Source organism: Phoxinus phoxinus, assembly GCF_949152265.1.
Source record: "Phoxinus phoxinus genome assembly, chromosome: 21".
In the NCBI taxonomy this organism is placed as follows: Eukaryota; Metazoa; Chordata; class Actinopteri; order Cypriniformes; family Leuciscidae; genus Phoxinus; species Phoxinus phoxinus.
The window spans coordinates 5,631,338-5,657,607 of record NC_136896.1 but is presented as its reverse complement, the minus strand read 5'-3'; the positions used below and the strand labels follow the sequence as shown (position 1 = coordinate 5,657,607).

Sequence of the window (26,270 nt, the reverse complement as noted above, 5' to 3'; positions counted from 1 at the left end):
TATGCTCGCTGATTATTGAAGGTGATGAGAATGGGGAACGTCGGGCAACACTCAGGGAATGCTGTCAGGCCCAGGCTCCGTGTTATCGAGGGCCAACATGCAGGTCAGGGCTCCAAACGCAAGGCTTGACACATGCTAATGAAGCGCGCTCTCATCAAGCATGCGGCTCAACGCGGCCCGTCGAAAACGACCGGCGGAGCGTTCTGGACTCTCCCGGAACTGCGGGAGCAGTCATATCCCATTATGTCAGCACAGAATAAGCACTGACCCTCACCGTCACTCGGACGACCCACGTCGTGACAGCTTGTCTTGATCGCGAGCACAGGTGGAGGAGGAGAAGGAACCGGGCTGATGAGTTTGGACTTTAAAGCAGCATCTTGCGGGTGTAAGTGAAAAGGGAAATGCTGCATAACCTTGATAAAGTCTTCTCTACTGTGCCAGCGTCGTTTCAGGTCTATGGAATTAGTCGAAGACAATGGGTGTCAGCAAGACCAGTTCTAATTGAATTAATCTGGCTAAGACTTATAGAATTATGCAAATTATAATCAATTTAGAATGGAACTTTGAAAGACATATAACAGACATTTTCTGAAGCAGTGGTTTTCATAACATTATAGTTTGACGGATACTGATGCTTAAACTTAAAAGAAAAGAAAATTGTCAATCATTTAACCATCCTCTTGTTGTTTCAAACCCAAAAGACCTTTATTTGTTTAGAGGAACACACAAGAAGAAATTAAACAATCGTACTATTCATTCTTCTCCATGCAATCACAATGAATAAACAGCTTTGCTATTTGCAATTGCTAAAACCTTCAAGCTTCAAAAAGGATGCAAAATCACAATAAAACTTTCACAAAAGTGGTTCGTATCTAACTCTTTTTTTATGGGTAAAGAAACAATGTTTAATTCCTGAATTAAACTTTAGAATTAGATGTATCATGTTAATTAATTATTTAATCAGTTTGCAAAGTTGGTCTGAATTAAAATTGCTTGGGGGAAAAGACAACCTTTTAAATTGTCAGTAACACTTACAGAAAGGTTTTTTTATTAATAAAATTAGTTAAGTACAGTAGTTAACATGAACTAACAATGAACACTATTTCTTCAATATTTACTGAGCTTTATATTTTTTTTAAATCAAAAGATAGTTCAAGTTCATGTTAACTACTTCATTTACTAATGTTTGTAAATGAGACCTTACTGTAGAGTGTTACCAAAATGTATAATAAAGAAAAAGATAACCAATTTAATTAATATTTAAATTATGTAAATACAATCTTACATGTACTGGAATTACAACTTGAAATCTTTGAAGCTCCACTGCTCTATTTCTAGAGATCTTCTGCTGGAATTTAGAGTCAATATTTCAGAAAATTCCTTAATTTTGAGATAAATATTGAGCGCATCTCAGAATATCTCCAAGGACAACAACAAACTCGCATAGGATCGATATTTTTAGTCTGGATCACGCCTTCTCAAACTGGCAAATTTAGGCTAGGTAATTTGCCCAGACCCACCAACGCTAATTAAATGCAAATCATCAAATGAACTCCTGCTGATGGGTTGGTTTTTTCTTGAACTTTGTTTAATCCAATCCTTTAATTGCTTAACAGGATCAATCATGGAACCTTAATTAGCCTAAATGTCCAGATGCGTTTAAGTCATTCAGGTTATGGAGATTGGAAGAATGTAATGGAGGCTGGCAGTCTGGGGCTGTCTGGGAATTCATCTACTGCAGTCAGTCGTCTCCTTGAAATGCAGCGTGAATGCTACCCTCTCCCTGCCGGTCCACTATCTCTCCGTGCTGTGAGATCAGTCAGTAAACGGATGCTATTTTGCTCTGCTAAATAATTTTACATTAGGCCTACCGCTTCCAAAAGTGGTATGACGCAACTGGCACAGACCTCTGTTTAAATCAGCCGCATTTTGACCGAATGACTAGGCTAGAACTGCTGAAGTGATTCTGTAATTGAGTGAAATTCAGAGCAGTCTCCTGCAAAGTCTCTAGTTGAAGAGAGATATGTGTTTCACAGGCGTCGAATGACTGGGATGAGTTTGACTTCAGGTCACCTCAATCTATGCTGAAGCGACGGAGGTTTCTAAAGTGTTGATATAAGCCTTCTGCTTGCGGTGGAATCAAGGGCGTAGGCTTGTCTTTAACATTGTATAGGGACATTTTAAAATCAATCAAACTATATAGATGCACCACTCTTTCGCCTACACAGTGAAATTGCCTGTTACAGTTGAACAGATGTTCTTGTCTTGAAGAAGTTTGAAAAAAGATTCAACAACACTTCGGGTGATACACATTTATATCTCTCCTGTGTCATTGTTTCCTGTTTTTCCCCATACTGTCCTATAGACACAGACAAACATGTACTGTAAAAAAATGGCATAATCGATAAGTCATGACAACATGTTTTTACATTACTTCAACTCATCAAAATACAGTAAGTTAAGCCACTTTATTTTTTAAGTTATACAAAATAATTATTTTTTTAAGTCAGTTTAATTTGGACTGGGTTATCTGACTTGTGCAGTCAGTCACAGTATGTGATCATTGTAAATATTGATATGGATTATTCTGAAGTCTCTTATACCCAAATCTACACTCTAAAAAAGGCTGGGTTGTTTTAACCCAAATTTGGGTCAAATATGGACGAACCCAACCGTTGGGTTAACATTTTTAATTAAAAAATGTAACCCAACGGCTGGGTTTGTCCATATTTGACCCACATTTGGGTTAAAGCAACCCAGAATGTTTTAGAGTGTACAATGACGTGAAGCTCTTTTCTTTTAGTGGAAGACTTTGTGTTTAAAATGCCACTTGAAATAGGCATTCAGATGTGCAGAGCGCACATTCCTCTGTTTGCTTTCTTCATTCACTCACTGCATAGCAAATACTAAGCATACATTGCATAGTACATTAGATAGTAAATATGTAATCTAATCTGATTTAGCGAGGCACATTTCATTGGGGACAACTCAGATGGAACCTGCATGTTAAGAGCCTGAAGTTACTGCAGAGATTTTATAACCGTCCCTTAAATTTATGACTCTGAATCATTTTCGCGTTTGCTTCTTGATTAGAACAGGCAGGTTAAATTTCACCAGCCGTGTCTCGCTCTATATGAACCAGTCTGAAGTGTCTCTTTGATTTTTTTTTGGCTTTGAAAAGGGCTGTTTCGTCTGAGAGCACCCAGGGATAAGAAGTCAACTGCTTTCCATCAACACCTCCCCTGCAGGAGTATCAAGTCTGGCAGGTCTAAGAGCTACTCCTTTCTCTGGCCTCCTCAGACCACTCTTGGTGTGCCAGCACCTCCAGATCTATTGTGAGCTAACTGAGAAACCTGGCAGGCCTGGCTTACTGTTTACACTTGATGCACTTGAATGCTGCCAAACTAGCACTGGGTGGTAGCAGGTGGGGTTCAGCGCTGGCAAACTGATAAGCACATTGACCTGGGCACAAAAAGCAAGCGATCAATTCCGCAGCCAATGAAGCACACAGGAGAAAGGCGAGATGCACTCAGGCATATCGGAGAATTATTGGGTTGGCATTAGAACGAATTAGATGGTGTGAGAGCTAGCGAAACTGAACATTTTTAAAATCTTATGGGTGAACTGGATTTACTAGATCGATGAGGTGTTGATGAGCACAGTCTCGCAGTGATGTACAGTACAGTTACAGCATCGCATCAGGAGATGCAGATTTCATATACTTTCATGTCTGGCCATGCACTAGACAAATACATCATCCAAGTGCCTAATTTGTATGAGTGCAGCGGTCTCGTATATGTCTCTTTCAGCCCCTTGACATTACCAAAGATCAAAGGCCCAACAAAAATATTTCATAATATAAAATCTTAAAGTCCCCCTGTGGTGAAAATCAAAATTGTAATATTGTTTATAGGTCTATGTGGTGTATGCTTTCATACAAACCATGTGCAAATTCATAAGTCAACACCATTGCTGAGTATTTTCTCCTTAAAACTGCAGTGGACCAAAGACAGTCTCAAATCGCTGGTTTTAGCGCATAACCGATCACGTCATTGTGTGATCATCAACGAGTGGATCTCTGAGCTGCTGTGAGTGAGTGGAGGCGGGGATAATATGCACATTCATAGGACCGAGTATACTAAATAAGCCAAGGGTGTAGAGTTACATTCAAGCTATTTTAAGGCATGACATTTTTTTTTTCAAGGAAACAACACTTTTATGTGTCATTTTGGTGAAAAAATAGGAGTTTTAAGGGATAAAATGATTATTAACAATGGTAAATAAAATGTGTATACTAAATATACATACAGTTTAAGGTCAGTTAAGTTTTAATAATGCCATAAACTGATCAAAAGTTACAGAGTAAATATTTGTTTTATATTACAGCATATTTGTATTTTTAATAAATATTTTAGCAGCACTGTTTCCAAAATGTATAATAATAAAGAAAATGTTTATTGGACACCAAATCAACATATTAGATTGATTTCTGAAGGATCATGTGCAGACTGGAGTAATAATGCTGAAATTTCTGCTTTGTCATAGTAATAAACAACAGCTATTTTAAACTAATACTATTTCATAATATTAGTGTTTTATTGTATTTTGAATGATAAAAAAAAACGCATTGGATACTACACAATCTCACAGACACCAAACTGGTAGTGTAAATATATATTACCTGTTCTGCTGTAATTTTATTAGCAGTGAGAGTGTCCAACTGGAAGGCTTTCCCTTCCTCACAGAATTGTCTGAACTGATCTCAAACAGTGCTAAATTGCCTATGGCATCAATATCTGAAGATATGACAGTCCCCAGTCATTATGGTTACATGCTTTGTCTCTGCTCTTGGATGTTACCGTGGTCCATTGCATCTCAAATATGGTTTAATGTCATCCAAATCTACGCTGAAAGGTTTATTTGCTGTTTTTGTTTTTGAACAAGGGGAATATGTTTTGTCCCTTTCTCAGAGAAACTAACTGTTTGATTAAATTACCATCTAATCATGGTAATTTAGGAACCTGACACATCTTGTTGAACGCGTTCCTAGGCAGAGATGCTCAGATAACCACCAGCTCGTTACAATTCTTGATGGATCTGAGCAATAATTGCAAGCTGCTCCTGGTGACAACTTCTGTGCAAAATTGCTAATGGAATTGCTTTTTGCTAACAAAGTGACAAAGGTTATTCTTAACATGATATGATAATGATTCACAGATAAATGTTCGCTACACTTTCCCATTGAACTGTGCGTATAGTGAGTGATAGGTGTGTGCGGGTGTGAAAGTGGCAGAAAAACGGTATAGTTATTGTCAGAGAATGCTATAAGTTATAAAGAATAAAAAGTCACATTCAAGTTCTAATTTACCCAAAATAAGTCACAATTAAAACATTTTCAACTAATAATAACACTTTTTAGGACTGGGTTATCAACAACTACCTTAAAATATAATATCAGTATAAATATGTCACGATTCAATGCACTGCAATGCATCACAACATCATAAATTGTATTGTGACTGAAACAGAATTAAACACACCCAGTGTGTCCATAACAGAGTGAATCTCTGTGCTTATGTGGGCGACTTGCTTCTTCAATCGATCTGTTGGACATGATATGGATGCACAAAATAAAAATATTGATAAAAGGATCTAAAGCACAATATTATGACAACAAATATTGCTCTATCTATATGATCGTATCAGCAGAGCTAATACTATTACTAATAAAACAAATATATCTCTAAGCCATATAGGAATAACAAGTAATGGGCCAAAGGTATTTATCTTACAAATCCTTTCAAATCCATTACTACAACACTACATTAATCAACTAAATGCTATGACAGTGTAATTTTAACTGGAGCATGTTATAATCTTTTTCTATTTGAGTTCATACAGTTAACTGTTTTCTATTTTAATGTATTTTAAAATGTTATTTATGTTGGTGATGGTAAACCTGAAGTTTCAGCATCATTGCTCCAGTCTTCAGTGTCACATGATCCTTCAGAAATCATTCTAATATGCTTCTTTGGTGCTCAAGCCTTTCCTCAAACTTTTGAATGGTGTAAAAACTGTTTCCAACATTTATAATAATAAGAAATGTTTCTTGAGCAGCAAATCAGATGCTGAAAATACAGCTATGCCATTACGGGAATACATTTTCAAATATATTAAAGGTTGTATCAGCGATTGTGGGTGACGTCACTTCTGTTTGTGTTTGAAGCGAGATCCCAAACAAACCAAGTTAGCTCGCCCCTCCCTCCCGTTTCGTGCATCATGAAAAAAAAGGATCATGCACGCGCATTTCTTAGCTAGAGCTACCCAAGTTTAGTCGAGCTTCGCACATATTATTTCAAGAAGGATATTTTCACACACAGTTCACATCCAAACAAGTCAGCACTAGCAGCTACTCACCTGTCCAGAAGAAACAGTGCAACCTCGGCGTCCGATTTAAAAAATATATATATATTGTTTTGTTTTTTACTTTAATTTCTTTCCACTGTTCAAAAGCCTTCCTGACAACTATACATGTCTTGGAATAAACACGATGGTATTCCCTCGCCCCAATCCTCCTCCTCTTGGGGATTGCCATGTTCAATTTCTCTTGTTGATAGACGCTGGCTTCTTAAGCTCCGACTTCGCGTGTAGCCGTCACCGTGCACGAGCGCAAAACCTCACCACACTCAGCCTCTGTTGGTGATTGGTTGGAACACTGTTTATTTTGGTTTTGAGTGGTTGGTGAAACCAATTGTTTTTGTGTGCAAATCTCAGAGCCTAGGCTGCCTACAAAGACGCGTTTTTTTGACAGCTTATGGGGCGGGCAGCTAGCGGATCGTTAGGAAAGATTAGATGAATGTGATAATTTATGTTTGGGCCTGAAATCGCTGATACAACCTTTAAAGTAGAAATCAAAACTTTTAGCCTTGGTAAGCAAAAACACATTTAATAAAAGATGTATTAGTATTGAATCATCAACACATTTATTTTGTTATGTATTTAACAATATTGAAAATGAAAGTGATATGTGAAGGTCAGGTATAGTAACCGATTAGTGAACACACACACACACACCCGGAACAGTGGGCAGCCATTATGATGTGGTGCCTGGGGAACGATTAGAGGGTTAGATGCCTTGCTCAAGGGCACCTCAGTCATTTCTCATTAGCCCTAAATATTGATATTGCACCCCAAACCCCCAATACTGAGTGTACCTCAATTCGAGCACTGATTTTAAATCCAAGGAAAAAACAAGGCACAAAAAAAAGTTTCTCAAGGCACAAAAAAAAGTGGCCGGCAAATCCATTATGACAGCTATGCAATACCAGATCTCTCTAAGAATGGACATGCTGTGAATGTACGGCAGTATTAATAGAAAGACAGCATTCCACAGCAGCAAAAGAGCATTTTAGAGGATGCATTAAGCATTTATGTTCCCGTGCTTTCACTGTGCTTTCACTGTGCTTTCATCTTTTCAGATGCCAAACAGGGGTCAAAACAGGGTCACTGATATCTCTAGATGACTACATATTACACACAATGTATATTATAGCTATTTCGCATTAAAAAAAGAAAACGTCTGCATAGCTACAAAACTGATTTCTCTTTTTTCAGTTGCAGGTGATGAATTTATTACCTGGGTGACTCGAGTCAATTTTCCAGCGAGGGGAGTGGTAGAGCACCGGACCCCTGACCTCCTCTCTACTGGATTCACGCTCCAGCTTGTGAGCCTCGGAGCCCTGGATCTCTTGTCTCTCACCTTTTTCCTCTGGACCTTGACCTGGGAACAGCGCCATAACAGTCCGCCCAATGCTGAGGAGGAACTGCCTGCTGCTGTTCCTGTGCTTCTTCTTTGAGCAGAGCTCCTGCGCTCCCTTCCAAAGCAGGCCAGGACAAGAGTGGCCCCACAGCCAGACGGGGCCATCGGCGGCAGGAACGAATGGAGGTTCCAGAGGATTCCAGAGGGTCAAGAGGGGCTGGGTGTGGAACCAGTTCTTTGTGCTTGAGGAGTACATGGGCTCGGACCCACAGTACGTTGGAAAGGTATAACGTGCTTTGATCAAGGATAAGAAGTATGATTGCATTTCGACTGCAACTTAATAACCGTAACAGCTTTCAGAAGTCATACTGAGCCAAAGCCAGTCCCCTCTGCCATGGGATCTATCTGCCTCTCCATCAGTTTGTTTAATCCAAACCCACAGCTCATATTCGTTTGCCTAAATTAATTAACATATTCTGTCCCATAATAAAGGAACTCAGAGACTCAATGTCTTAACATTGCTTGAGATAAGCTAAAAGCACAGGCATCTGCCATAATATTTCCATTTCTATCAAGCGTAGCGTCAGTTCTGGCAGGTCACGTTAGTTGAGCTCGCATCAGCTGATTGTCAGCTGATCCACGTCTACCTATAGGAATACGACGCCTGTCACTGTATACATATATAAGCTCCTTCAGTATTATCAGCGTTTCTCAGGAGATAATTACCCTCCTCCCTCCCCAGCTCCTCCTCTCGCCCAGTCAGGATTTGGCATTCTGATTCCCCTTGAATCCGAATAAATTATTGAATTATGTTGTACTTTAAACTCTTGAATTAATAATATCTGCATGGATGCGCAGGGAGTTCTCGCCAAGAACGGAACCATACCGCCAATCCAAACTGTATGCTAATTGTCAATCGTATTTAACAATAGTGGTCCTGACAGAATTAATGTTTCAGTCTGTGTTTTCTTACCACGACTCACCAAGATAGTTAAGCAAGAAAACATAAGTAGTGACAGCTTACCCATTGTAATACTAAAAACTCACTGATTTGAAATCTAATACAAATCCTCTTAAATAAGAACAGTCAAACATAATCAACAAATTGGGTCTTTTTTTAAATCAACTTTCACTAACCATGTGTACATGCAATTTTATTTTTTTTGCATCCTCGTGGCCTGCAAAAACACTTGCATGCAAATATTAGTGAACGAGAGTGTTTTCTTAGAACTGTCAAGCAAATGTATTTAACACTAGTTTCTGGTTTTGTCAGTTACTCCAAAAAAGCACTCAGTATATAAATAGTTTCATGACAAAATACAAACATCTTCATGTGTTTAAGGAAAATACAGCAGCGCATATTGGAAGCGATGAAATCCAGCCACAAGACAATCCAGACACTGAGACTTTGCCATTAATTCTAATAATAATGCAGCTGACAGGTCACATAATGTAATTTTTCTGTTGTATTGCATGAACATGAATCTGTCATCAGGTAAAAATTGGTTTTTAGCATGATGCACACATTTTGGTGGAAGACATGTGCACACTGACAGTGATCTTTAATCACAAACCATTCATATTCATTGGTGCATTTCCGAGTACGCCGTCACAACAACACAACTTGACGCTGAAATCTAATTTTCATGCCGAAAAGTGCCTTAGTCTTCCACAGAACATCGCCTTTAGCAGATTATAACCCGACCTGATCTTTCCACACACTTATCAAGTAAAATGAGACATTTCAGTATGAATATTATTTCACATTAGCGAGACTCATCGCTGATGGGCTTTGCCACTGTGTCACTGTCATCGCCTTTTTTCCAAATACTGTACATGCAGATATGTGGAGAGGAAGAGACTAAACAAATCTCCCAAAGTGAAGTTCCTTCTAAGTAGTGATTAAGGCTTCATTTTGTGCCAAATTCATCTTAAAACAGATGGCTTCGTCCCCTGCCATGTGGAGCATGATTTGAACACCTCACTTTATTTAACATTTAAAGAGGATTTTCCCTCTAAGGAAGTATGAACTAATGCCCTCCACTCTTTACCCAGTTTAATGGAACAAATCACCTGATACATCCTATATCTCACTCGAAGCGGAAGGAAATTACATTATATTTAGCATTTGCTTAACTGTTTTATGTCAAACTACGGTCGGGTTTCCTAGCACAGGAATTCATTCTCTTTCTGCAATAGCGGTTTCATTATCTGGCAGGTAAATGTGAATTTACCAAGAGAACTAGGAGAAACAAAGAAAAAAAGTGACAATAGAAAGCTCAAGGCCACAACACATCAGCAAACATGACTTGCGGCACAGATGAATACTTGGCCACCTTTAGCGGGGTCTGCTTTGCATACTCTTCAGACCGGTTTGCGTAAGACGTCTTAATCAGGACAATGAGCCAAAATACCAGCAAAACTGATTAGCATAATAAAAAATAAATAAATAAACACGGTAATGTCACAACGCATATTCAATGAGTTCCAAGACCGTAACTGATCATGGCTGGGGTTTAGAGGTAAGAGGAAATGCAAGGAAGCTTCTCTGTTGGCTTGTTTTGTTTTTACCTTGAACCAGGGACTGGCTTTTGTCTATTTTGAATTAATAAATGCACGACTCTCCTAACATTTGTTTACTGCTGTGTGACAGAAAGAGGGTTGTGTGCTATGGTGTCTAAGGAATGAACAAAATGAAAAAGGAGCGGAAAGAACAATGCTTGTGTTTCTTTTGGCTTCTTAGTCAGGGATAAATTGCACTTGGGACTTTGTTTTGTTTCTCTGCCATGTCCATTAGCTTTATCTATTGGCATGCAAACTGCTTTTTGTTTGTGCATGGGTTGGTATTTCTGATGAACCATGAGTGAGTCCTGTCATAACCGGTTACATTTGTTTATGAAGAGACAACACATACATTTACCTTATGAATACATTTGTTTTTATTTCGGTTACTTTTATTTAACCGTTTAAACAATCCGTATCAGAACACCTCAGCAACCACATAGAAACGAACTACAAACCAATAAGAACACTTCAGCAACCGCATAGCAACGCACTACAGTCCAATCAGAGTCGTTGAAAAACAGAGTTGTGACATGCTTTGATCTTGCTGCCACATGATCACGTGGTTCATGGAGCTCTCAACAGTTCCAAACAACTGTGTTTAAGCAGGATAGACATCACTATATTTGCAGAAATCCCTGGTATCTGCCCCCTCAGACCAGAGCCAATTGTGATTTTTGTATTATTAAAAAAAAATGGTAGAATTAATATTTTCTTCTTTTAAATGTCTTATCTTATTATTTTAGTGGGTTTTATGCTAAGCAGTACTTTGAGATATGTCAACTTTAAACAATCTGTATGCTTGTGTTGTATAATTTAAGGAAGTAATTCTATAAAAGTGTATACAAGACTTAAGAAATAAGCTCTGGTTAAGAACAGACACTTTATTACTTTTACGGTTTCACAAAAAGGGCTTCGGTTAAGCCATGTTTCGGCCTTTGTTCAATTAGAGCATTTAAGTAGCTTTTACAAATGTGCCTTATAAAAAAAAAAAACATTACTGATATGCATCATGAGACAAAACAATGGCACATTGACAAAATTCAAGATATGTCATTGCAAGTTGCTTTCAGTTAAAACAAACCCCGTTGTTTTAGCGTTAGACATGGAATGTTGGCAGAGGAGACCTAATAGATATCTTATTTTATGAGATAACATTTTTGCAAGCATCAAATATTAATTCCATGCAGAAGAGTTGATGGATTGACACATATGCAACAGCAGGCAGATGTTTTTTTATTTTTTTTTGGGGGGGGGGGGGGGGGGGGGGTGCATTTATGCAAAAGCTGTGAGCATTTGAACATCACAGCCTCCAGATACAGGAGAAACTCTACAACACATCAGCATTTTATAGTTTATTACAAATGAATAAAAGCCTCATTGAGCCTTTGGGAATACAACAACAAAGCCTCAATTCCGCAATTAAATAATGCACTACCGTCCCGGGTGTTGAGCAATGTCTGTTCGCAGGAAGAACGACAATCATTCTGCTCACTATAAATCAGGTTCTCTTCCTCCTCCTCTCCATGCCTTGCTTCAGCCTTTCAATCACCATTACACCCTCCTCTCTCTGTCACTTATGACCACCCACAATTCACCTCTTTCTTCAATCATCTGAGCTAATAACGTAATAAAGACTATACATAATCTCAAAGACACAGGTCGGCAGGTTTAAGCAACTTTATGATGTAACATTATTTATGACATCATTAGCCAAAGTGCAATCAGTCAACCTCATTTTCCAACCTTTCATATCTGATAGCAGTAATTTTAAAAGGCAAATGAACCAATATACAAAAGTAATTTGATATGATGTGTATCTGTGTGTCATTTTATGATGTTTCAATTCAACATGAAATCAAAATTGACCCCATTTACTTTCATAAAGCACGTTCCTGTTCTTATTGTGCATGATTCATCGAGACACATCATGCCAAAGGAAAGAAAAATGTTTGTGTAATGTTGCATCAAAATGTATTAACTTTATCCACCTCCAAAACAACTTTTCAGCTATCATGAATACCTCTAAATTTTCAACTCTATCTTGAATACTATTTTTATTTATTTTTATAAAACACACTCGTACATAAACTAAATCAGAATGAAAATGTAAATGTAGCTTAAAACATTCTTGAGTAGACATAAACATAGGTTCAAATATGTGGATTTAATTGTACCTACACATTTAAAAGTAAAAACGTTATACTTTTCTTATAGCTTTTGAAATTGACGGCGAGAGAGAGAGAGAGAGAGAGAGAGAGAGAGAGAGAGAGAGAGAGAGAGAGAGAGAGAGAGAGAGAGAGAGAGAGAGAGAGAGAGAGAGAGAGAGAGAGAGAGAGAGAGAGAGAGAGAGAGAGAGAGAGAGAGAGAGAGAGAGAGAGAGAGAGAGAAGATAATGTTCTCATTAAATTAACTTTGATGCACAAACTGACTCACTGCACAAAACAGTCATTTAAATCCTAATTTCCTCGGTGTCAACAATATATAAGTCAAGATGACCTGCAAAAATAGTCTAAATGAAATGGAAATTAATAAGAAAGTTCCATAATTGCATTGGAAAGGTAAGACTATGTATTTAGTAGGGCTGTAAACGATTAATCGTGATTAACCTAATCCAAAATAAAAGTTTGTGTTTACATAATATATGTGTGTGTACTGTGTATAATTATTTTGTATATACTGTATAAATACACACACATGCATGTATATATTTAAGAACAATATGTTATTTATATATAAAATAGTTCTATTTTTCTATGGTTATGCACGATTAATCGTTTACAGCCCTAAATATTGCTTAATCAAAAGTACATAATCCCTCAAATAACACTACAGTGTTTGCATACATCAAATATATAAGTACCATAAAAAAAGTACAATCACTCAAGCTATTTTTTTTTGGGGGGGGGGGGAGATTTTCCAATTAAATTAACTTTAATTAACGAACTTTGTAAAGTAATCACCTATACACATAAATTTACATGGCAATACACGTATACAGATATTTATTACACATATACACCCCTGTAAATTTAGTTTTACTCACAGTTTGCGGATGCAAAACGGCTGCAAAAGGCATTTCAGATTGACTATATGCAGAGGGAGCTTCTCAGAAAGTTAAGCTGGATCACGTTCACCTCATATCTGAGGATTTCAATCCCAGATGAGCACAAACGAATCATCAGGAGACCCAAGCGGATCAAGGGTTTATACTGTGTTTACAAAGGCGCAACCGACTGGGCTTTTCCTGTGTGTGCGTGTCCATCCCGCGGCAAGCTTTGGCGAGAAAGGCACAGGAAACTCATGCGCAGGGAACACAGAAGAGGATCCGTGCCCTTAACAAAGAGTCTGATAAAAGAAAGAATCTCTCTGTCTAAAGGAGATGTACGCCACGTTGTCTGGGAAAATTTGAGATGGGTGTTTACAAACACAATCCAAAAATGGCAGCTGGGCGGGATGCTCATGATCTTTTGAAATCTTCTCATTCTATGAGTTTTAACTGCACTGACATCATCTTTCACTCATCTTCAGCCTTTCTCAACACAATCTGTTCATCAACTGCTATCAAACAACCTTTTCAACAAACCATTTAGCTTCTCCTTTGTTGCCTCTGCCTTAATCGTGTGCTCTTTTTGTAAAATAAAAAATGACACACAAAATAAAATATAATAACATCGTGTTGAACACTAAGGAAATACACAATGACCTTGGAGAAGCTATTGTTGCTGCCATTGTTTTACTGCCATTTCCAAACAATTTGAAATCCATAATTTACAGTGAGGAAGATTATTCACAAGTGGAAAACATTCAAGACAGCTGCCAATCCACCCAGGAGTGGACATCCCAGCAAATTCACCACAAGGTCTAAGCATTGGCTCAGATAAATTCCAAAAAAAAACAATAAATACACCTCAGACTCTACAGGCCTCTAAACATGTTAAATATTAAAGTTCATGGCAAAAAAGACTGCAAACTTACGGCTTCTTTGGAAGGGCTGCCATGGGAAAGCTTCTTCTCTTTGAAAAGAACATGGCATCACAGCTTAGGTTTGGAACAATGTCCTTTGGACAGACGACACCAAAATGGAGATGTTTGGCCTTAATGAACAGCACCACAATTGGTGAAAACCAAGTACAGCACAAACACCTCATACCAACTGTCAAGCACGGTGGCGGAGGGGGTGGGGGGGTGATTTGGGCTTGGTTTGCAGCCACAGGACCTGGACACCTTGCAGTCGGGTCGACCATGAACTCCACTCTATACCAAAGTATTCTAGAGTCAAATTTGAGGCCATTTGTTCAACAGCTAAAGCTTGGCTGAAAACTGGGTCATGTAACAGGACAATGATCACAAGCAGACCAGACCATTCTACAATAGAATGGCTAAAAAATGTGTCTCTACAGGCAACTGAATCAGGGTGTACTTAGTTTGTCACCCATGGCTTCTCCATTTTGGCCTAGTTTTTGTTAAATAAACAATGACACTGTGTATTATGTAATGTGTTGTTCATCTTTAAGACCTGCTAATGACCAGAATATATATTTTTAATTAGCCTCTTGATACGTAAAACTATTTATTTCAAAAGGGTGTCCTTTCTTTGTCATGCAACCTTAAAATAGCTATGGAAAATACAGTAGTTAGTTCAATTTGTCTGCAATATTGCAAGTCTCCTAAAGACATGCAACAGCCTTGTATGATGAACAGGCTGAAATTGAGGTTGTCAGCATATTACGTTTTTAGAAAAACTTCAGAAAAATACTTTCCTCAGAAAGGTCTCTCATTTACTATAATGCATTTTGTAGAAAGACCATCAATTTTACAGCTTGTTTACGTGAGCTCTTTCTGGCTAACAGGTTGACACTTACTCACTTCCATCGTGTTATTGACACCCACGTCTACCTCATCTCTCCCCATCACCTTCTCAGATTAATTCCCAGAAATGACTGCAATCTTATCTGTCTGAGACAACCTATCATTAGCTCTCAGATCTTGTCAACATAACTTATGAAGACATGGATCTGTGCATGGTAGTCAAGAGGGCTATTTACCAATTTAGTATGCATAAAAAACAAATATATATATATATATATATATATATATATATATATATATATATATATATATATATATATATATATATATATATATTTTTTTTTTTTTACAGTTAAGCATGGATGAATCTTTACTTCAACATCAATATGAAATCCCAAATTGAGCCTATGCACTTTCTTAATACACACTTAAGGTCTTGTTTTGCATAAATTAATCAGTGCACATTATTACAAAGGAAAAAATATATATATATAGTGAAGACTAACTTTATCAAAATACCAGAAATTGGAATAGGATGATGTTCTTGGTGAACTTGACCTTTAGCCTCCATGACACGGTCTAAAAACCTCATCCAAAATTGAGTGTCTGTACTGTTTCAGACTCAATATAGTATGAAACACTTTTCACAATCCAATCAATTCCCACTGGATAAAATCTAGCACTGGCCTACTTTTTTTTTCTCATTGAATATTTAATTTTGCTCAGAAATGTCACATTAGAGAAGTAAAATGGGTTAGGAACGTTGTTTCATGTTGACTTCGAAATTATAGAGAATAAGCTTCATATGCACAATTTACAATGATATCCAAGATCATCCATCCCTTCAATTTAAAATTGTTCATACGTTAAATGGTTAAACCGACCCTTTAAATGTCTAACACACACATAAATACACAGTATCTGGAGCGAGAACACTGAGCTCCATAATGCAATCACAGGCTGCTCTCTCCAGTAATCAGCGTCAAATGACCAGACAGAATCTCTCCAGTGACCTGTACACTAATCAAGGTTACCATGTACATAGACCCAGCAAGACACACTGCAATTATCTATTCGCTCTCTTCACCAAGCATGTCTAAAGCATTAACCGAGGTTTTGAGTGCCATTGCCATGGATCACTTAACTTAGTTTATTTATGGTTAAGCACACCATGCACTATCTATGGATGTGTGTACTACAGTGTTGCATGTATATATTAAATATATATGCATATATAGCACTAACTGAGAATTAGTCCTCGATGCCGTAGATGCTTAGCCTGGCTCCGCCCTCCTACGTACTTCCGCTCAATTTTCATTTTCCTTCAGAACTACGTCTGGGATTGTGGTGTATTCCCGGTCAATTTTTTACCGGTCCAATCAGCAAACAGAGGGAGTGGCTGAGAACGATGGCGTTGAGGTCGTGCACTAGTTTGAGTCGTCATACGTCACGACCAAACATTAGTGATTGTTTGTGGCAGATCCAGAGTGGCTCTGGGCAGATCCAATAGTTTTAAACTTCAACAGAGTACCCGCCTTCAAGGAAGTTAACGCTTGCCAATGGAGAGAGGCCAGACTCTCTATGCAAATGAAATATACGAGAGTCTGGTAGAACCAGGCTAGTAGATGCTGTGATTTATAGCAAAACAATCTGGCATGAATTTGATCTCAAACAGATGAATTAAAATAAGTTATTACTCCACCACCTGCATGACATCATTATACGCCATGCCGCATTGCCGGACACGTTTGAGCCCAAGCAGGATGTTTAGTGTTGCATCTCCACGGCTTTAGCGTTTATCACACTATGGGCCCTATTTTACCGATCTAAGCGCATGGTCTAAAGCACAGGTCTTCAACCCTGCTCCTGGAGGCCCACTGTCCTGCAGAGTTTTACTCCAACCCTAATCAAACACACCTGAACCAGCTAGTCAAGCTCTTCAGGATCGCTTGAAAATCACAGACTGAAGCAGGTTTGATATAAACTCTGCAGGGCAGTGGGCCTCCAGGAGCAGGGTTGAAGACCTCTGGTCTAAAGCACAGGGCGCAAGTGCACTTAGGATGTGTCGAAATCCACTTTGGCAAGTTTACCGACGGGAAAAATGGTCGGCACGCCCAGCGCATGGTCAAAGAGGCACATTATTACAAAGAGAGAGCGCATGGCTATTCTCTTGATGAGTAATGGGTGTGTTTTGGGCGTAACGTGCAAAAAAAACAGAGTGTCATTTCTCATTTCTCATTCCCATTCCCTCGCGCAATGGCGGATTCGCTATTTACATGACGGAATTTGCAAGTGGAAAGACTGAACGCTTCTCCAGAGCGAAATGGATCTGCTCGTGCACGAGGTTAAAGCATGCGAGCACACCATCTACGGAACAAGCTGGATTCCATCATATCTTTATGTACACAATAATAATATTTTACATTGTAATCCTTTTATTTTTAATATTTGGCTAGTTTGTGTGCTGCTGTGCGTCCCTGTGTGTGTAATAAGCAGAGTGTACGCACGCTGTGCATCCGTCTATAGGCACATATTACTAATGAGCCCTTTAAATAAGAAAAAAAATAGTGCACCATTGACTTTAGACCAGGTATTTGTTGGTCAATGGCGCAGTCTATTTCAGTTGCCTCAAAATAGCAACGCGCCAACAATGCGCCTGAACACACCTCGTTTTCAGACCAGCACACCCATGGGCGCACAAATTGGCAAAAATGCATTTGCTATTTAAACAACGTGACGCAGGATGTAAACATGATAACTGCGTCACGCTGAAACTAGCAAAACACACTTGTGTCGCGCCTGGTGCTGGCATTGCGCCGGGTGTATGATAGCGCCCTATGGGTCTGTAAACAGTCTTATCAGGTGCACATTTCCAATCATACTTGAGTCTCATTAAATGCACACAGTAAAGCTGACCTCTCTTTTAACCAAGCTATGTCGTAAGACACACACAGGTAAAGATTGGCCTTTTTAAGATAAGCTCTCCAGCACAATCCATTATTATCTGCTACTAGTTGCTGTCAGCCTGCAAGGTCAACCCTAGATGAGGAATTCAGAAGAGGCTCAATCTGGCTTGGAGCACATTTGGTGCAGAAGAAGCACTTCTGATCCCAGCAAGGTCAAGTATTACTTTAGTGCTCAAGTGTGCTGTTGCATTTTGGGTACCAGTGTAAGCATTCTGGAATTATCTCTCCCGAATCCATGTCATTGTATTAAAAAAGAAATCGTTTATCAGCAGTTAAAGTGAATAGAAAAAAAATGCAAACTCAGAATATTATGCAAACCTGCAATAATTACATGTGTTAAATAATACACATATACTTTATGTATTTAATTCACTTTATTTCGTTAGTGAAACTTTTTACATCGTTGAAGATATCAACTAGCTAGTCACAAGTGTTTCCAGAAACCGTATTGTCGTACCTTTGTCGTTCAAACACGTTATTTAATAACGCCGTTAAACATTCCAAGAACAGTGGATTTGAAGTTATTGTTTTATTGATTAAATTGGTTTCACAAAACCGAACTTACAGACAGGTAAGGGTTTCTAAAGAGACAAACTTTTTAAAATGTAACTTCTGTAAGAACTTTAAAGAAACATCCACCAAACTCGGCACAAACTGCCCTGACTTAGTATATCTCTTCTAACTAAACAATTTTGCAGTGTTTTGTGATCAAAGTATTACATAAATAAAACAAAATACAAATATTTGCGCATAAAAAAATATTATTGTAAAACAACATAAATTTCCAATAAAATGTTCTGATTGTACCACCTTCAACAGTCTTCGAGCTGCATATATATATATATATATATATATATAAAACATTTTTTTTTAAACAAGACTGTTCTGACATGGACTTTGTATATATTTCTGGTCAGACGTATGGTTCTCTTGCAGTGGACAATCCAATAGTCTTCTAAATTACCTATATTCTTCCTTTGAAAACTTCTATTCACTCATCGATACAGTATAGTCCTCAAAATATACGAGAGAAAAAATAACCTTCAAACTTCAGTGCCTTTTTCCAATATTGTCAAGCCACTGGACAAAATGTCGTCTTGTTGTTTCAAATACAATTGTACAATTTGATATAAAACATGTTATTTAATCGCTGTGAACAAGACAGCCTCTCCATGTCTGTGTGCAGCATTGTGCACGGTGAGATCCTTCATAAACACTGTGCATTCAGTATTACAGTGAATCCAAACTCTTGATTACATTTGAAGAGCCATGATCCAAAATGGCCATGCAGGAACCCGAGCAGCGCAATAACCCAACACCTCAAAAACAATCACGCTGCAGTAATCTCACCTCTCCCAAAGCTCACGCCGTTTAGCTCACAAAAACCTGATGCCAAACTAATTCTGCAGATGTGAAGTCATTTGTACGGATAACTCTGCCCCAAATTATGCAAGTGAAACCCAATGCAGCAGCCCATCCTGAGTGCCACAGATGACGAATGCGCTGGCACGGATAGGTTAAAGGAATAGTGGAATAATGATGTCATTTATCTGCACTGCCAATATAATACACGCATTCTTCTAATCCAACTTTTATAATAATGAGATTTCTGCTTGAATTGCACTGCACACGTAGATCAAAACCCTCTAATGTTCCTAGCAGTATCTCTCGCTCCTTGCATTGAGGCCAGATGAATTCAGAGTGAGCCGACATTACTGACTTAAAAGTTGAAATTGCTTTTTAACACTTTTCCTTCAACTTATTCATATAGCTTATTAATTTTTTTTTGAACTATGATCCCCATTAGAGGCCTAATTCAGCGATAGCCGAGGAAAAAAAGATGTGTTCATCTGTCATGTATAGAAGCATTAAAGCTAGGCAATCTTGCATCAGTTCATTAATTGAAAGCTGGTATTACTTTTTATACATTGCACATGATTAAAATGCAACAAATCACAATCATCAGTTTAACAATTATATATAATGTAAATATAACAATATATAACACTATAAAAATATAACAATAAATAAATAAATATTGTGCAATATTATTACAATTTAAATGAACTGTTTTCTATTTGAATACATTTTTTAATTAAATGTATTCCTGCTGAATTTTCAGCATTAATTACTCTGTTTTTTTGCGTCTCATGATTTTTCAGAAAATAATAGGCTTGAATTTTGTCTGTGTCCGAAATCGCCCCTATACCCTCATTCACTATTCCCTATTACTCCACTAATACAGTCCACTTGCTCCAGAAGGGATCCTGCTTTTGCATATAGTTTGTGCTGGCTGTTTAACAATCATTTGAAACTTATCAAACTGCCTGATCCACACTCTAAAAAATGCTGGGTTGTTTCAACCCAATTTTGGGTAAAATATGGACAAACCCAGCCATTGGGTTAAATTTTTCAATTACATTTTTAACCCAACGTTTGGCTTTGTCCATATTTTACCCAAATTTTTTTTTTTTAGAGTGTAATAGTAAGAGGAAATATTTATCTTGATAACTGTCACAGAAACTACTGTATGTATAATTAGTAATTAAAGGTGCTCTAAGCGATCTCGGTTGGCGTAACCTCTTGTTGATGTTTGAATTATTATCAAACAAAACGGAGGCTAGCTAGACCCTCCCTCCTCCTCATACACGCAATAACCCCCCAAACCCCACCCCACATCATTCTTGTCGGTTATTGGCTGGAACAGTTTGTTATGTTTCGTGGTACGGGTCGCTCTGTTTATTGCTCAGTTTGTTTTTGCTGCTGTTTTTGGAGCTTGGGCTCTCTGCAGAGACCGCGTTTTTTTACAGTGTGTTCAGGGGACAGGCAGCTAGCGGATAGTGAGGAGATGTTTGCGGTATGTGAAAAAAAATGTTTTGGCCTAAAAAACGCGCGAGATCGCTTAGAGCACCTTTAAACAATGTATTAATCAATTAAAAGGGGATTTATACCTGTATGATATTACGCTGTACCCACATTGGACCAACGGTTTGGGAAATGGATGGATGGATGATTCAGCTGTGAGCGCCATCTTCTGGTCAGATGCAGGATTTCATTCGGTGCGCGACTCTCACAGTCCATTATGGGTATTCTCTAGACGTTGAGCATAGGTTGTACACTCGTTATTGCGGTGCATTGGGGGACTATATTAGTATACTCGATAACATCTATGGTTTCGGACACCACTAATGGCTGTTCCCTCAAAGAGTGCCCTATTTAAGGGTATAGGGGGTGATTTCGGACACAGGCTTTCTTCCGTGTCATATTTTCCCTGCAAACCAGAATGGCAGCACAGCTGAAATTTTTGTTAGAGCGGCGCCCTCTACTGTACAGGAGGACATTTTTTTATTTCCATCAGCCTGAGGCTTATTCATTTCACTTGTGGCGTGAAGGGGCCTTTATATTTGCCAAACATAGAACTTTTTTTGTTATAATAAAATAAGCAAGCCCAGCCCAGGTGAGAAAATAATGTGAAAGTAATGTAACGCATTACTTTCCATAAAAAAGTAACTAACGCAATTAGTTACTTTTTGGGGGAGTAACGCAATATTGTAACGCATTAGGCTACCTTTAACTTTCCCCAACACTGTGTATAATAATATTCTGAAAACAGAACAGAACAAAACAACTTTTGTCCTCTCAACACCGAGAAGTTTGAAAAGCTGTCAGATATCATTTGTCCTTTGAGCCTGATGGACTTTGATTGTTTGTTTATACGCTGCTTTTCCACTTTTCTTTTGTTCCAGTTGTTATGTGACTGTGTTGCTGCGGTACAATGTAGTATTCCTTAATTGCTTGTGATTAGATCAGCTGTTTATCCACCTGAGACTGTCTCCATCTGCTGAGGCTGGTGTGTTTGTTTCACACACACACACACACACACACACACACACACACACACACACACACACACACACACACACACACACACACGTCAGTATTCCAACTTATGACAAAAAAAAAAGCTTACAAAAAATGTGCTTTCTCTCTCACACAATCAAACAGCGAAACTACAGGAGTGTGTGGCCGATTTCACAGTTTACAGTGAGTCTGCACCCAAGAGCACCAGAAATGAAAACAAACACAGGCACTCTTCCGTTCTCTTACTTTTATCAACTCTACAGACTTGACAAATGTAAAACGCACACCCTGATCTCAACACGACCATATATGCACATTCCTAAGCCAATACAGGCATTCCCAAAGTGCCTGATGATATTTACAGTACAATTTAAAAAAAAAATTGTTTAACCATCTCGGTATAGTTTAGGGTCCAATTCTCAGTATTAAGTTACTTATTACTAGCATGCATGGCTGTTTATTAGTACTTATAAAGCACATACAGTATTAATTAGGGGTGTGACGAGATCTCGTGCCACGAGATCTCGCGAGACTAAAATGTGACGATATTTCTCGTCGAGTGAAAAGCTGTCTCGCGATATCGCCATGATTAGTATAGAATATGCCACCGCTACATTCACATTACATTATGTTGTACACCGCGGCACCGGCCGCCTCAACTGTCGTTTTGCTATTGTAAACGTCTACTCTGCTCATCCAGCGCGAGTTGCAGTCGCACACAGAGTGTGACAGTGCAGCAGGAATCAGTTCACTGATCGCTTTACGATGGCGGAGGATTTGTTGCGCAACAGAGAGTCGATCTGAGATGTCTTAGGGCGGTTCACACAGAACGTGTTTTTCCATTCCAGTGCGGTACTTTTCCATTGTTTTTCTATGTAAACGCGCTAGACGGATGTGTAACCTTGCGCTCACGTCTTGCATCTTTTGCAGCGTCTCGCGCATGACACAGCATTCTAAAAGTGCGGCGCTCAAGTTAAAATCAGTTCCCCCATTCTACTGCCAGCGTATCGCATTTTACAAAGCAAAAACGCATTCTGTGTGAATGGCCCCATATCTTAGAACGTGCGTTCAGCACCGCCACTACGGAGTGATAATGAAAGTAAAACACGATGCGCGCAAATTAGACTGCATACAATAGCCCGTCTCCTAATATCAAACCTATCTCTGGACGTTATAGTTGTGGCTCTGGTCTCTGTTTTGGTCTCTGTTTGCACTTTGAATACAGAGAGAGTTGGCCTACTTTGATTATGGTTGCACTTGCACTTAATTATCGTTTGCACTAATAAGAAAAACTGTTGTTTTATACTTTTTTATTTCTATTTTCAATTTGTGAAGTAGCTTCATTTGGAAGTCACACACAGCCTCAATCAGAAGTTCTGGAAGCTCATAATTTACAGTAAGGTCTGAAGAGACCCGTGTGAAATCATACTTGAGAGAAGCCAGTCAGTTGAGTTTGTGGTAAAACCTTTACATTGCTTCTATATTGTTGTATTTCAATGTATTTTATTAATTCATAGTCATAAAGTAGAACTAAAATGACATTCATTATTTAGTTAAAACATTTCAAAATCCACCTGCAGACTTTTTCCAGTCATGAATTTTGTCATTGAGGATTTCTATCAAATATTGTGCAAAAATCTCGTCTCGTCTCGTTCTTGTGAACCCAATCTCGTGTCTCGTCTTGTCTCGTGAGATAAGGGTCTCGTCACACCCCTAGTATTAATGCCTTATTCTGCTTGACCATATTCTGCATCCTTTAATCCTACCCAATACCTAAACTTAAAAATCCCTTAATAACTATTAATAAAGCAGTAATTATGAGTTTATTGAGGTAAAAGTCATAGTTAATAGTGAGACTTGGACCCTAAATTAAAGTGTGACTGATATCTCTTAAGCTTACCAAAGCTGAATTCTTTGATCCAAAAATACAGTAAATGTATTCCGTTTGAATATATTTTAAAATGTAATTTATTCCTGTGATAACTTTTTCAGCATCAGTACTCCAGTCACATGATCCTTCAGAAATCAATCTAATGTGCTGATTTGCTGCTCAAGAAACATTAGCCATTTAACATTCATAATTATATATTTTTTTTAAACATCGTTAATTATTCAGCAACACTATGGCTGCTGTTGCCATCACAGGAATAAATGCCAGGAATTTTAAATATTATATTAAAAAAAAAAATTTTAAATCTAATTTTCATAATACTACACAATATTACTGTTTTTTAACAGCATTTTTGATTACACATACCAAAAAAAATCCACATAAGATTTTGGTCACACATAATGGACCTATAACCACACACACAATATATTCATCCTCTAGCACAGATTTTTCACATCCATAAACACTACTGTACACACACGGTTTGGAATAAAGGATCCTAGCGCTCGTCTCCTCAGACTCCTTGCAGTCGTAACACGCTGGGGAATGTATTTATTTAAGTGAATTGGCTGAGTGTTTAGGCCCCGGTCTGACTGTATTAGCATGCTGTGAGTGTGCAGGAACGCTGGTCCTCAAGGGGTTTCAGTATCCCGGTGTGTAAGAAAATATCCAGTCATCGAGCTGACGCTTCCTTTGCAAACCAAACATGCATTTAATTACTGGTCAGACGCCATGTAGTGAACCGTATGTTCATGCCCACACTTAAACACAGAAACACACATAATGTGGGAGCTGAGCTTATCAAGCACACATATTATTACGAAAAACACACTAACCGATCAATGAGATCTGGTCAGGGCTTTGAAAACACTATAAATATCCTGCAAACACAGCTTATCTTTATCCTCTCTGCAGAATTACAGCTTTAATAATTACTAGTTTTGTAACCACTAAAAAGGCTGCTGAAGAAGGAATTTTGACAGTTTGATCCTTCGCTTAGGGGATCTGAATGATAATAGACCCTTTATTTATTCCTCCAGTATATTAGAACCCTATTGAATCCGCAGGCGGTAGAACAGTCCTCTAGTTGTCCTTAGTGTGAGAGAAGGCAAGTATTCGACTTGCTCTCTCAGCACCAGTTAACTGTGACAGTAACACATTAAATCCAGTGCTTATCTTTACTGTAGATATTAAGAAAACAGCATAATGGAGGTCTAGCCTTTCTGAATGACATAAATAAATTTCCAAAGAAGATGCTAAGAAATGCTGCACTTGTCAGTTGATGAAATAAAAAAAGAAGCTTCAAAAATCAGCATCTTTTTGAGGTAAATCACACCAGATTTTTAAAGGGGTGGTAAAGTATGATTTCACTTTTCTAACTTTAGTTAGTGTGTAATGTTGTTGTTTGAACAAAAACAACATCAGCAAAGTTCAACGCAAAGGAAGATATTTTCTTTTAAAGAAAAGGACTACAACAAACGGCTGGTAGGGACTACGACATTCCTCCCGGGTTAGTGACATCAGCAACCCTAAAATTGACATAAGCCCCGCCCCCAGGAACACGCGGTCCATGTTGAGATGAGGAAAAGTTGTTGTATAAGAGTACATTTGTGAGTCAGCTCAAACTTTAGCATCCATCTTTTCACATGCAATATAAAGTCACTCTGTGTGCATCTCACAACAGTTCATATACCAGTGATTTATAGATTACCATGACAGAATATGCTAATTGAAGATAGTTAACTCCACATCAGCAACATAAATTCATCAACTAACCATTCAGAGACGTCCTGTTGCATTCTACCTGTTGTCACTTCTTCTTGAGTCTCTCCATCTTTGTCTGACTCCGTTTTAACATTAAAGGCAGATCAGTTTCTGTCATGTTAGTGTGTCTGCGTGAGGTAATCGCAGCTGCTAACACACAGGAGCTCTTGAAACCCCGCCCTCTGCAGCAGCTCATTTGCATTTAAAGGGCCAGGCACAAAACGGTGCGTTTTTGCAAACCCTCAAAAAATGACAACTTTAACATGATATATAAAAATATCTGTGGGGTATGTTGTGGTCAAACTTCACACACACAGAATCTGGGGACATCAGAGATGTATTTTACATCTTGTGAAAATGGCATTTTACCACTACTTTAAATAACACATATATAAGTGCACATAATATGCAAGGAATTGGTACATTAATAAGGTACATTAATATTACAGTAAAGTGAATATTCACTACATATAGCATGGGCAAAATGAAAAAGTCTAATAAAATGACCTTTTGGTTTTGATAGTAAATAGTGTCTGTTTGTGTGTCCGTGTCCATGCGTGCGTGCATGTGTGTGAATACACATCTAACAGGTAACAGACATCTTAGTATGCACTGAACCTCTGCTTTCTATTTCTCCCCTGCTGCGTTTTCTGAT

The 26,270-nt window shown here is 38.3% G+C and overlaps 1 protein-coding gene across 1 annotated transcript in view; it reads left to right on the top strand.

Moving 5' to 3' along the window:
* Positions 1–26,270, top strand: part of cdh12b (cadherin 12b) — a 128,311-nt gene that overhangs the window by 46,671 nt on the left and 55,370 nt on the right. Inside the window, 1 exon segment of the mRNA XM_079595684.1 lies at positions 7,615–8,043. Coding sequence (XP_079451810.1) covers positions 7,810–8,043 — 234 coding nt within the window. The 5' untranslated portion in view covers positions 7,615–7,809.